Source organism: Hypanus sabinus, chromosome 12 (assembly GCF_030144855.1).
Source record: "Hypanus sabinus isolate sHypSab1 chromosome 12, sHypSab1.hap1, whole genome shotgun sequence".
In the NCBI taxonomy this organism is placed as follows: Eukaryota; Metazoa; Chordata; class Chondrichthyes; order Myliobatiformes; family Dasyatidae; genus Hypanus; species Hypanus sabinus.
Genome location: NC_082717.1, coordinates 39,980,969 through 39,994,956, shown reverse-complemented (window position 1 = coordinate 39,994,956; position 13,988 = coordinate 39,980,969). Strand labels below are relative to the sequence as shown.

The following is a 13,988-nucleotide window of genomic DNA, read 5'->3' as shown; positions in this document are numbered from 1 at the left end:
GGGTCCTAAGATCCACCGGATTGAGACAGGTTGAATAAGGGACTTGAGCATCCGCAAATTTTGGTATCCGTGAGGGGTCCCGGAACCAATCCCCCGCGGATAAGGAGGGCCAACTGTAATGCGAAAACAGGTTACTAATGCAGGTCTTTCGTAAAACTGAAGCGGCGTAAAGTGAACATGCATAAAGTGGGGGACACCTGTATAGCTTGAGTTACAATCAAAACAGATTCTGCAAAGACAAGCCAACATAATTATTAAATGGGTCCAATTACCTTCTTAAAACCCCAAATGAAGAATCCATTTTCAAATCCAAATTCAGAGTCAAGGTCTTTCTCATAAACTGTTAGAAATAAAACGCATGTTCAGAATCCAATGTGAGAAAATTCCAAGCCAATTATAAAATTTGTTTCTTGGCTTGAGTCTTAATTAACAGTCTGAAATAAAGAACAATGCGAACATAAATAAATCTAGCTGCTGAACTTTTTTGTTGTAATCAGTATATCTGGAATTCAGAGACAAAAATAGTTAAGAAAGCTGGTTCATAAAGTATCAGATCACTGAGTCAGTGCTCGACCTACTTCTTGGCAACGAGCAGTTGAAGCAAGAAACAAATAGCACATTATGAAGGAATAGACGGCAATGTAGGAAGACAGACCCAGCAGCATTAACCAAGTTTTCATTAGCTCATAGCCAAGCCTGTTATGAGCATATTATAAGATCACAGAGGAACAAGGAGTACTATTGACTGTTATTATCACATAAAATACATAAGACAATAAACTTGGTTTACTAGTTTGCACTACACCTATCTCTTGCCATCACTGGTAATTAATTCCAATAAAACTCTAATGTGACACAACATTTCACATATAATTTTTCACTAAAATCATTATAGTTGATTTCAGTTCCTTCATTCTTTATTCAACATTGACAGTGTCTCTGAAGTCAAGCTGCTACCCATCATGCAGCTGTGAAGTTGCCCGTCACTGTAAATGCTTTACTGGTCTTGTGAAAGCTGTACTTCCGGAAGGATATTCGACCGTCAGCGAAAGCAAGGAGAAAACTATCGTCGTTACTTCCCAAGTTTATTATCAAACTTTTTCCACAATAAATATCCAACTGTAAATATTGTTCCTAAAATAAATATGTCTGAATTAACCTTGAAACAACTCTGGTGGAGCATTAAGTAAATATGCGTATAATTGGGTTGTTTTAAACACAAGTTGTCCACAGGTGATACATGTTAAAAAACCATCGATACATCAGAAGGACGACAAAGAATCGTAGTAGGCAAAACACAGATGCTGGTGGGCCAATGGTGTGAATTCTTGACAAGAATCTCATCAATTTACAGTATAGTACAGTACAGTATATGAAAATTCAAAGGAGAGCAAACCAGCAGTTCTCTAAACAGCAATACACAGGGGTATATTAGATATTTAAAATAATTCCTGTGATCATAAAGATGATTATTTTTGAAAAACATTTAGCCCATCCAACTTGGCTTTCTCTTGAAAAGATAAATAGACACAGTACAAGTCATTCAGTAATGTAACCAAGTGGACCAACAGTGAGGCTTTATAAGAAGTTGTGAACTTATTACTTAAAATGAATTTCTAAATAACAAATTCAGGACTCCTTCTAATGCCTCATTTATAACATCAGGCTGTTTATTTGAATTTCAATAGAATAACACGAGTCAAAGCAACAAACAAATTTAATCTCTTTAGACAATAAATGACCGTGATACAACAAATATGTTCAAATTTACATATCATCAGACAGCTAGTGTCAATAATAATTGTCCATAACTAAGATCTGGTTCATTAATAAACTGATTCCTAAGCTCCGGAACCTGGGTCTTAGCACTCAGATCTGCAGCTGGATCTTCAACTTCCTCACAGACAGGACCCCGGCTGTAAAAATAGGGGACAAGCTCTCCTCTACAATCACTCTGAGCACTGGTGCCCCACAAGGCTGTGTACTCAGCCCCCTGCTGTACTCACTGTACACCCAAGATTGTGTAGCCAAGTTTCCATCAAACTCGATAGAAAAGTTTGCTGATGACACCACAATTGTAGGCCGTATCTTGGGTAATGATGAGCCTGCATATAGAGAGGAAATTAAGAACCTGGTGGCATGGTGTGAAGACAATAATCTGTCCCTCAACGTCAGCAAAACAAAGGAATTGGTTGTTGACTTCAGAAGGAGTAGCGGACCGCACAACCCTATCTATATCAGTGGTGCGCAGATGGAACAGGTCAAAAGCTTTAAGTTCCTCAGGGTGAATATCACAGATGACCTGACTTGGTCTAACCAATCAGAGTCCACTGACAAGAAGGCTCACTAGCGCCTTTACTTCCTGAGAAAGCTGAAGAAATTTGGCCTGTCCCCTAAGACCCTCACTAATTTTTATAGGTGCACCGTAAAAAGCATTCTTCTAGGGTGCATCACAACCTGGTATGGAAGTTGTCCTGTCCAAGACCGGAAGAAGCTGCAGAAGATCGTGAACATAGCCCAGTATATCACACAAACCAATCTTCCAACCTTGGACTCACTTTACATCGCACGCTGCCAGGATAATCAAGAACACAACCCACCCAGCCAACACACTTTTTGTCCCTCTTCTCTCCGGGAGAAGGTTCAGGAGCTTGAAGGACAACCAGATTTGGGAACAGTTTCTTTCCAACTGTGATAAGACTGCTGAATGGATCCTGACCCGGATCTGGGCCGTACCTTCCAAATATCTGGACCTGACTTGCACTACCTTACTTTTTCTAATTATGATTTATAATTTATATTTTTATTATATTCTATTTTATTATTGTTCGTTTGGTACTTCAGGGAGTGCGAAGTGCAAAATCAAATATCACTGTGATGATTGTACACTCTAGTATCAATTGTTTGGTGACAATAAAGTGTAGTCCATAACTAAAACCATTTGTCAGTGGATGTTGAGTAAATCCAGTTTTTAAAACAAGTCATTTCTTGATATTTTCTTTTCATGCTCTAGGGAAGTGCCTTGTGTCGATTCAGTGGAAATTGGGTAATTATGATTGTATATATTCTGTAGCAAATCATGTCAGTATTTTATGTAACGTACTTTCCTGTCTGTTATTTGGGATATTCATAATCGTAGTAATGGTGAAAACATAGATAAACATGCATTTGTGCAAGTTCAGATTAAAGCTCTTCCCCCCCAAAAAACTCAACTATACATTTCCCTTCATAGATGCTGCTTGAGCCTCCTCCAGCCCTTTGTGTGTCGCGTGGGCGTCATGTCATTCACATTGTCACAAGTCCCACAGATCATAAAATAAAATCAAGATTACAACATATAGGTGCTTCAATCACAGAAGTTCAACAGATATTCAGCAGGTGATTAAGAAGATAAGTGCTATAGTGAATTAGACTTTATAGTGGGGGATGGGGTGCAGTTAAGAAATAGTTTATTATTACAATTGTAAAGAGACTTAGTGAGGCCACATCTGGAGGGAGTACTATGGACAATTCTGTTCCCTTTATTTTACTGAAAGGATTCAGCAGCACTGGAAGAAATTCAAGAGAGAGTCACGGTCTAATTCCTGGAATGAGAGGGATGATTTATCAGAAGAGGCTAAAGAAGTTTGAAATGTAGTCTTTGGGGTTCAGAAAAATGAGGGGGGATTGAAATACACCAGATCCCAAGTGATGTGACGAGATACCTGTTGACATGTTTCCACTAGTGTGTCCAAACAAGCAGACATCTACACAATTAAGAGGTAGCCAATTCTTCTTATAAAAAGAGGTAAATTTCTGAAATTCTTTGCCCTGAATGTGTGAAAGTCAGATCACTGGAGGCATCTACCTCCACTTTAAATAAGTTTTTGAAAGTTCAGGGTATTAAGGGAAATGGACACAGAAGAGGAGTTTAAGTCTGAGGCTTATCAACCATGTTTATTTGAATAGTGAGGCAGGTGGTATCCTCTTGTATACATTTTCTTATAAACACAAAAGCTGACTAACTTATAATCAGCACGAACCACCAAAGAGCAAGGGGTAATGACAGATAATCTGGTTTCAGAGATAATGGTTGAGAAATAAGTATTGGCCAAGGTATCAGGGAGAACTTCCTCACTCTTCTGTCAGAAAAATGTTTTTGACATAGTTACCAAGGGCAAATTTACCCCAACTCATTGAAATACACATAATCAAATAACAAGACTCTTGAGTTTAATAGACCAGACATACAGCTGATCCGGAGGAAGCTTGCAACAGACTCAACAGATGTTGTCAAGAAAAGCTGGTTCATCACCCACAAAAAATACAGGTGACTCCAATAATTCACTCTGACATGATTCAAGCTAAGGTTTAATGATTCCCTCACTCTGGAATAAGTTTACTGTATACACAGGTGCATAGTCACCTGCTTGATGAACAAGTTTAGGAAATAATCTGTCAGAATTGTCTTTTTACAATAAGATGTGACCTTCAATTAATCGCTAGATTTTCAGGATACATACAAATATGAAGTGTTTGAAAATTTCATACAGAATTAAAGTCTGAGAAGAGAGCATGGTTTTAAACAAAAATTACTGTGCAGAAATAATCTTCACAAAGGGTAAGCATGAAAGGAGTTCCTACGTTGTGTGCAGTGAGACTGTACTCAATGAGATTTTAAATCCTGCTGTTATTCAGAATCTGTAACAGAAAAAAGTACACCGTTCATGATTCTTTTAAAATGTTGCCTTACAAATGTGTAGAAACCTTGTCCAAAACTCTTATAATACATCCAATGAAGATTTAACAACTTTTCATTCTGAGCTGATTCTGAATATATGTATTAAGTGAGACTAAGGATATACAAAATCCTGATGAAAGTGGGTAGTCAATCTTAAATGTTTCTATTTTCTGTAGGTGCTGCTTAATCTGCTCAGCGCTTCGAACAGGATTTCAGATTTTCAGCATCTGTAGTATTTCACAGTTATAACACTTTAAGAATAATTTTGAATTATTAACACCAGAATCGTTACTTGAAATAAAGCACTGCCTGCCAGTTTTTCTCAAAAATTTAAATTTTCAATTAACCTGTCATATTTAATGTGCGTTCAAAGTAACAATGCTTTGTTGCCTCTGTAGCTTGGTAGTCGCTATGCACGTTAAGGAGAATAAATAATTATCAAAGGACACGGCAATGAACATGCAAGTCAAACTATTCACTGGCTTCTGCTAAGAATATAAAGTATTCTGTAGCCCAGATTATCAGCCTTTCACCAGCAGTTATGAAATGCTGTCCCGAGGAAGGCAATTCCTCTTAGGAAATATGGGACATGAGGAGAGGGAGTGAGTGATACAGCAGAGTTTAAAAAAGAACATTGATTTTTTGAAAGATATAAAGTTGATAGTAAATTATTACAATTCAGAAAGTAGACTGAAATATTTGGACAGAATTTACTGCTGCGTGCAACATTTCCAAAGGCTCCTAGCTCTTAAGCTTCTATCCTGATCATTTTCATTTCATTTTGTAGTGACTGTGATCAAAGTCACTGGGAGACACTGAAGCTGGTGATATAGAAACATAGAAATGTAGAAAACCTACAGCACAATACAGGCCCTTCGGCCCACAAAGTTGTGCCCTACCTCAGAAATTACTAGGCTTACCCAAAGCCCTCTATTTTTCTAAGCTCCATGTACCTATCCAAAAGTCTCTTAAAAGACCCTATCGTATCCGCCTCCACCACTGTTGCCGGCAGCCCATTCCACACACTCACCACTCTCTGCGTAAAAAACTTACCCCTGACATCTCCTCTGTACCTACTCCCAAACACCTTAAACCTGTGTCCTCTTGTGGCAACCATTTCAGCCCTGGGAAAAAGCCTCTTGACTATCCACATGATCAATGCCTCTCATCATCTTATAAACCTCTATCAAGTCACCTCTCATCCTCCATCACTTCAACCTATTCTCATAAGGCATGCTCCCCAATCCAGGCAACATCCTTGTAAATCTCCTCTGCACCATTTCTATGGCTTCCACATCCTTCCTGTAGTGAGGCAACCAGAACTGAGCACAGTACTCCAAGTGGTGTCTGACCAGGGTCCTATATAGCTGCAACATTACCTCTCGGCTCCTAAATTCAATTCCACAATTGATGAAGGCCAATACACCGTATGCCTTCTTAACCACAGAGTCAACCTGTGCAGCTGCTTTGAGCGCCCTATGGACTCAGACCCCAAGGTCCCTCTGATCCTCCACACTGCCAAGAGTATTACCACTATATTCTCCCATCACATTTGACCTACCAAAATGAATCACCTCACACTTCTCTGGGTTGAACTCCATCTGCCACTTCTCAGCCCAGTTTTGCATTCTATCAATGTCCCGCTGTAACCTCTGACAGCACTCTACATTATCCACAACATCTCCACCCTATGTGTCATCAGCAAACTTACTAAACCATCCCTCCACTTCCTTATCCAGGTCACTTATAAAAATCACACAGAGTAAGGGTCCCAGAACAGATCCCTGTATTTATTCAGAACACGAGAAGGCATCATCCCAGAGACACTCCTAGAAGAAGCTCCCTGATCTAATATTGCATGACATTTTTAATATGCTAAAGATCAAAGGTAACAGCAGGACAATTCTATAGTTACAATGTATCCATAATGCTTCCTTTGAATTACAGATGATTTTCAAACAGCTCCATCTTCACAGCAACATTCCAGACATCCAAAATGACTGCGAATCACCTTTGTCTCTGATCTGCATTCATGCAGACATCTCAGTTCAATGAGTATTTCTTGGTTTGAATTCTGCAGCTCCAAGAATGCCATTGTTCTGAGCTGTACTTCAAAATCAATCTACAATCCACATTCAAATCTTCAGACTGGTTGCCGTCCAAATTAATATTGCCTATATTCCATAACTCCAGAGTACACCCCAACTACTTCACATCAAAATATTCAACATCAATTCTTTTATGAATGATACATGCCACGATTATGCAGGAATAGTGGCCTGGATTTGATGGGACATTTCAGAGCCCTTACGCTAGATGGTCCTTTCTGTCATTGCATTCATTATTTGAGATCGGATATCACTGGTATGAACAGCATTTATCGCCCATTAGCAAAGGAGTGGTGGTGAGCCGTTATTTTGAACAGCGGCAACCCCCTGGTGGCGGTATTCCCACTGTTGTGCTATGAATGACACGTCAGGATTTATACCCAGCAATGTATTTCCATTCCAGATCACAGCCTGCAATACATTTCCAAACCAGGACATAATATTTTCATGTCAGACGAGTTTCTTGGTGGTAAAGTCTCAAGTGCTGTCAGAGTAGTTTGGATGCTAACTGCAGCATAGATGGCACATAATACAACCACACTGGTAGTGGAAAATATGAATGTCTTACACCTTAGGGTATCACAAGGAGTCACTCATCATAAGATAATAATCTTCTGTCCTATTCTTGTAGCTGCTATCTTTCTTATAGTCGGTCCAGTTGACCTGGGTCAGAGTAAACCTGGAGAATGAGTTGACCATATAACACTGTAATGTCAAAGGTAGGCGGTTGAACTCCCTTCTTTTGGAAATGGCCATTGTCTTACACTTCTGCAGCACAAATGTTACTTGTCTCTTAGCACTCATGCCCATTTGGTGTCTACATCGTGCGGCCTGTGGGCATGGTCTGTGACAATAGCTGAGGAATTGAGAATGGAACTGCACTTTATGCAATCAGTTCTCCAGTTCCACTTCTCACCTTGTGACAGAAAGAATACCTTTGTTGAAGCACTGGTGGGTCAAGGACACTACCTAGAGAAACTCTTGCAGTAACAGCTGGAATGATTGATGGCCAAAATCCACATCATATCCCTCTGTTCAAGGCATGAATTTCACCGGTAGCTGTGTTTGCCTTTTGTTGCGTATTGATCAGTTTTATCAGAATTCATTGATGTCCAGAGAAGTCACAATGGAAAATAACACCACGCCAGAGCATTTGGAAAGAGGTGAAATCATCGGACAAAGTCAGCATGGATTTGTGAAAGGAAAATCATGTCTGACGAATCTTATAGAATTTTTTGAAGATGGAACTAGTAGGGTGGATAGGGGAGAGCCAGTGGTTGTGATATATTTAGATTTTCAAAAGGCTATTGACAAGGTCCCACACAGGAGATTAGTGTGCAAACTTAAAGCACACGGTATTGCGGGTATGGTATTGATGTGGATAGAGAATTGGTTGGCAGACAGGAAGCAAAGAGTGGGAGTAAACGGGACCTTTTCAGAATGGCAGGCAGTGACTAGTGGGTTACCGCAAGGCTCAGTGCTGGGACCCCAGTTGTTTACAATATACTAATGATTTAGACGAGGGAATTAAATGCAGCATCTCCAAGTTTGCGGATGACACGAAGCTGGGCAGCGGTGTTAGCTGTGAGGAGGATGCTAAGAGGATGCAGGGTGACTTGGATAGGTTAGGTGAGTGGGAAAATTCATGGCAGATGCAATTTAATGTGGATAAATGTGAGTTTATCCACTTTGGTTGCAAGAACAGGAAAACAGATTATTATCTGAACGCTGGCAGATTAGGAAAAGGGGAGGTGCAACGAGACCTGGGTGTCATTGTACACCAGTCATTGAAGGTGGGCATGCAGGTACAGCAGGCGGTGAAAAAGGCAAATGGTATGTTGGCATTAATAGCAAAAGGATTTGAGTATAGGAGCAGGAAGGTTCTACTGCAGTTGTACAAGGCCTTGGTGAGACCGCACCTAGAGTATTGTGTGCAGTTTTGGTCCCCTAATCTGAGGAAAGACATTCTTGCCATACAGGGAATACAGAGAAGGTTCACCAAATTGATTCCTGGGATGGCAGGACTTTCATATGAAGAAAGACTGGATCGACTAGGCTTATACTCACTGGAATTTAGAAGATTGAGGGGGGATCTTATTGAAACGTATAAAATTCTAAAGGGATTGGACAGGCTAGATACAGGAAGATTGTTTCCGATGTTGGGGAAGTCCAGAATGAGGGGTCACAGTTTAAGGATAAAGGGGAAGCCTTTTAGGACCGAGATGAGGAAAAATTTCTTCACACAGAGAGTGGTGAATCTGTGGAATTCTCTGCCACAGGAAACAGTTGAGGCCAGTTCATTGGCTATATTTAAGAGGAAGTTAGATATGGCCCTTGTGGCTAAAGGGATCAGGGGGTATGGAGAGAAAGCAGGTACAGGGTTCTGAGTTGGATGATCAGCCATGATCATACTGAATGGCGGTGCAGGCTCGAAGGGCCAAACGGCCTACTCCTTCACCTATTTTCTATGTTTCTATGTGAATTATAATCAATCATGTCTTTTTAACCAGAAATGAAAAGTAGCACAAAGTCCAACTGAGAAAGTCACCCAGAATAATTTGTTCAAATCAAGTATGCAAAGCAAAATAAATATAGAAATGGAATAAATGGGTTAAGAGAGAAAGTGTATATTTTTAAATATCAAAAGAAACAATAATCTAAAGAATTCCCACATTGTTTACTGTTAAATTTCAGTGCCCAGAGCTCTTTGACGGTAGTTAAGAACTTCCTTGCCATTAAAAAGGAATAGCCATTAATGAGATACCAGTTTCTAGAAAAGCATTCCAAATCGGGCAGCAATTTTCATCCTTCAGTACCCAATATTCCATGGGCAGGTGCTGAAATTCATGGTTGAAATTACAAATTGTGCTAGCCTCACCTCTAGATCTGAAATAAAACCCATCCTAACCAAAAAAAACCCTAGTGTAGTCAATGAGGATAAAAAAGGAATGTGCTTACCGAGACATACCAATTAACTTCTACTTTCTATTACAGAAATCAAATCAGCATATTGACCCAGTACAGAAGGAGGCCATGCTGCCCCCTCCTATGGTGAGGAGAGTCCCCCTCCTCTGCTCTTTCCCCACAATCCTGGAAACTGTTCTCCTTCGAGTACCAAATAACTTCCTTCCGGAGCCACAGATTGATCCTGCTTGCACTTTGGTTACACGGCTGCTTTCCAACTACTGAACATTGGAGTTATGTCCACCCATACATAGAATCGAGCACCTGGGACACCAGCAGTATAAACCTGCCAGCTGCCGGGCTGCCGGCTTCTTCTTTCTGCAGTGTGGGTAGCTTAATCACAGCCAACCTGCAAACTATCCAGGAAGGGAACTGGTTACAGAACAGAACCAAGGAGAACCAGTCTTGAATACTGCACACTCATCACCACCTTCTCAAGGGCAACCGGGGAGGGGCAATAAATGCTGGCTTAGCTGGCGATGCCCACATCCCGTAAACGAATAAATTTAAAAAAAACACTCCCTTGGATTGTCATATCCTTCCTAAAGTATAATCACTGCTATTACACAAAGTTTCAACACAACTTCCCGGCTTTGTACTCAAAGCTTGCTGAGTATTCCCTCAGCAAGCCCTGATACTTTAAACAGTTTATGCACGTTCAATTATCTAATATAATCACCTGAACCACTTGGAAAGGGTAAATAAAACAGAGGTTACAAGTGAACTGTAGCAGACTCCTATAACGTTAGAAACGATGCAGAGGATATTTACCAGGATGCTGTCTGATTAGAGAGCATGTCATATTGAAGAATAGTTGTGTGACCTGGGGCTTTCCTTTGGAGTGACAGAGGATGCAAAGTGACTTTGCAAAGGTGTATAAGTTTACGAAGGGCTGAGATAGAGCAGACAGCCACCACCTTTCTCCTAGGACGGCAGTCTCCAAAACCAGAGGATATTTGCTCCAGGTGAGCAAACAAAAGTTTAGGGGAAACGTCAGAGATCAGTTATCTACACAGAGTGGTGGGTGCCTGGAATGTACTGCTGGGGCTTTGGTAGAGGCAGACACAAACAGGGACATTTTAAAGACTCATAGATAGGCAGGTGGATGTAAGAAAAAATAGGTTATGGACATGAAGTAATTTATATAGGCCTGCACAGCACAACACTGTGGGCCAAAAGCCCGTTCTGTGCTATACTTTTCTATGCTCTTTATAGTCTTTAATTGAATGCAAGCATCGGATAAAATATCACCATATGATTGTGATCTAACAGCTATTATGGCCGTGTGACTGCAGCATGACCAGGACTGGGAACTCAATATTTCAGGGTAAAATGTTCCAAAAGAGCAGGCCAAAGAAAAACGAGGCAGTTTAGTGTTGTTAATCAAGGAATGTATCAAAGTGGTGTTGAGTCACAACGCAGAGGCAGTGTATCTTAATGTGGAATTGGTTTGGGTTGAAATCATGAATAGCAAGGGAAAGGTACACAGGTGGCAGGCCTCCAAAATGTGACCTCTTGAAAGAGAAAAGAATAACTGGGAAAACATGGACAGCATGTTTGAAGAGAACTGCAATTGTAATGGGAGATCCGAACCTACACGTTATATTGACAAACCAAACTAGCACTGTCTTTATCAAAGAAAAATATGCAGAAAGTATCAGGGATTGTTTCTTATAGAGTGGTATGATAAGGACCCTACCAAGAATCAGGCTATTTCAGACTTGGTTAGGAGAAATGGAGAGGTATTAATAAGAGATTTTGTGGTTAAAGCTCCCTCGGGAGGCAGTGACCACAATATCATAGAATTCAAAATCGAGTTTGAGGGTGAATACTACACGACCAAAACCACTTGCTTTACTCAATTAATAATTAGTTTGAAGGTGAAGTTATCTACAGTGAACTGAGAAAAAATAAGCTGACAGAGGTCAGTAGATTTACAGTGGCAGTTCCTTCATGCTTAGCAAGAAGTTATCTCATTTAGAAAGAGGGATTCTATAAGAAAGAGGCACAATCTGTGGTTAACAAAGAAGGTCAAAGATAATTTTAAATTGATTTGATTTAGTATTCCCAGAGCAAGAAATTAAAAAGCTTGCGTGAAAGCAGAAAATTGATTTTGAGAGAAAGCTTGTATGTAACATCAAAACAAACAGTAAGAATTACCATGGATAGATAAATAAGAAGATGATGGCTGAGAAATGGAGGACCTTGAGAGAACAAGGCTGTTGAATTAAAGAAGCAAAGAAACTACGGTTTGTATATGAGAGTAAGAGAGAGAGAAAGAGAGAGAGTGAGAGAGTGATACAGAGATAGAGAGGGAGAGGGAGACAGAGAGAGGGGGAGAAAGACAGAGAGAGAGAGAGAGAGAGAGAGAGAGACAGGGAGATTACATCAACTTTTTGCATCTGTCTTTACTATCAAGGATTTTGCAAATACCCTTAACAAAGCAGATGAGCTAATCTCGTATAACAAGGAGGAGCTTCACAATTAGATAAAGTATCAGAGAAACTCACAATGCTAAAGGCAGACAAATCACCTCAAGACAGTGATCTGCTCCCAAGGATTTTAAAGGAAGTGGCCGTGGAGGTAGTGCACCAACTGATTGAAAATTTTCTAACTTGCTAAATTCTGGCAGGGTAACAGAAGATTTGAAACTAACAAATGTGACCCCTTTGCCCAATAAAGGAAGAATGGCAAGGCCAGAAAGGCTGGGACTGTTTACCCTAGGTCCAAGGAGCCTGAGGGGAGATCTTCATGAGGTTAATAAAATCATGATCAGGTGGATAGTCACAATCCTTTTCCCAGACTAGGAGAGTCTAATATTACAGGGCATAGGGAGAACTATAGGTCAATTAGATTAACATCTATGGAGACACAAGAGACTACAGATGCTGGAATCCAGAACAAAAAAAAATGTGAGTGAAGTAGTATCTGTGGGGACAAAGGGATGGTCAACATTTTAGGTCAAAATCTTGCATCAGGAATGTGCAGAGTATCACCCCAAAATATCAACCATCTTTTTGCCTGCACAGGTATAAAAGTCATGCCTTTCAACCCAACTGGTCCATACCAGCCAAGATTCCCAACTAAGCTAGTCCAATCTGCCTGAGTTTCATGCATATACCTCAAAACTTTTCCTGTCCAAGTGCCTTTCTGAATGACCCTACCATGGGGAATGCCGTCAGATGTCTTACTAAAGTGCAAATGCATCACAATCATTTCTCTACACTCCCTGACTTATGACGGCTGGTGTGCCAAAAGCCTTCTCACCACCCCGTTCTGCTGTGACACCTCTTTAAAGGAATAATGCTTTTATAACAGCTACATCCCTGTTCTACAATACCCTCCAGGGCCTGCCCATTCACTGTGAAAGTCTTACCGGGATTTGTCCACTTGCCATTCCTTGGCTCACTTTCCCTGTGATCAAGATCTCATTGTAATTCTTGATAACTAACCTCAACGTTTGCGACGCAAGCTATTTTAGAATCGTCGTGATTTCTGTATGCTCAGTACATTCTCATCCAAATCATTGATACAGATGACAAGTAACAATGGGCCTAGCACTGACCCAAGGCATAACGTTAGTTAACAGGCCTCCAGTTCAAAAAGCAGCCTTCACCACCACCTTCTGCTTTCTACCATCAAGCTGATTGTGTATCCAATTTGATGGCTTTCCCTGGATTACGTGCAATCTAACTTTCCATTGAGCTTGCCATGCAAAACTGTTGCTCCAGATTCCATCATCTGCAGTGTTGTGTGTCTCCTTATCAAAGGCCTTACAAAAATGTACACATACTATGTACACACGAGGAAATCTGCAGATGCTGGAAATTCAAGCAACATTCTATGTACACTATCCTTTCCTTTTTGGTTATTTCTTCAAAAAGCTTGATCATATTGATGAGCCATGCTGACTGTTCCTAACCATCTCCTATCTTTCCAAGTGATTTATTATTATGTTCCTCAGAATGTTCTCCAGTAACTTACCTACATTAGAAAGAACACAGGATGTCACAGCACTGCACAGGCCCTTCGGCCCACTATGTTGTGCTGATCTTTTAACCTACTCCATATCCTTCTATGCCTTGCCAATTCAAGTGTCTCTCAGAGTGTAGGAAATCTGTGGAATTCTCTGTACCAAGAAAGGTGGGGGCCGGATCATGAGATATATCTGAGGTGGAGATAGATAAATATTTGAA

General features: G+C 40.4%; 1 protein-coding gene across 2 annotated transcripts in view; it reads right to left on the bottom strand.

Moving 5' to 3' along the window:
• The window catches only part of hhat (hedgehog acyltransferase), a 226,048-nt gene that overhangs the window by 205,628 nt on the left and 6,432 nt on the right, over window positions 1-13,988 (bottom strand). For both annotated transcript variants that reach the window (XM_059985793.1, XM_059985792.1), the window contains exon 2: window positions 273-340. In XM_059985793.1, coding sequence (XP_059841776.1) covers window positions 273-340 — 68 coding nt within the window. The remainder of the gene's footprint in view (window positions 1-272; window positions 341-13,988) is intronic.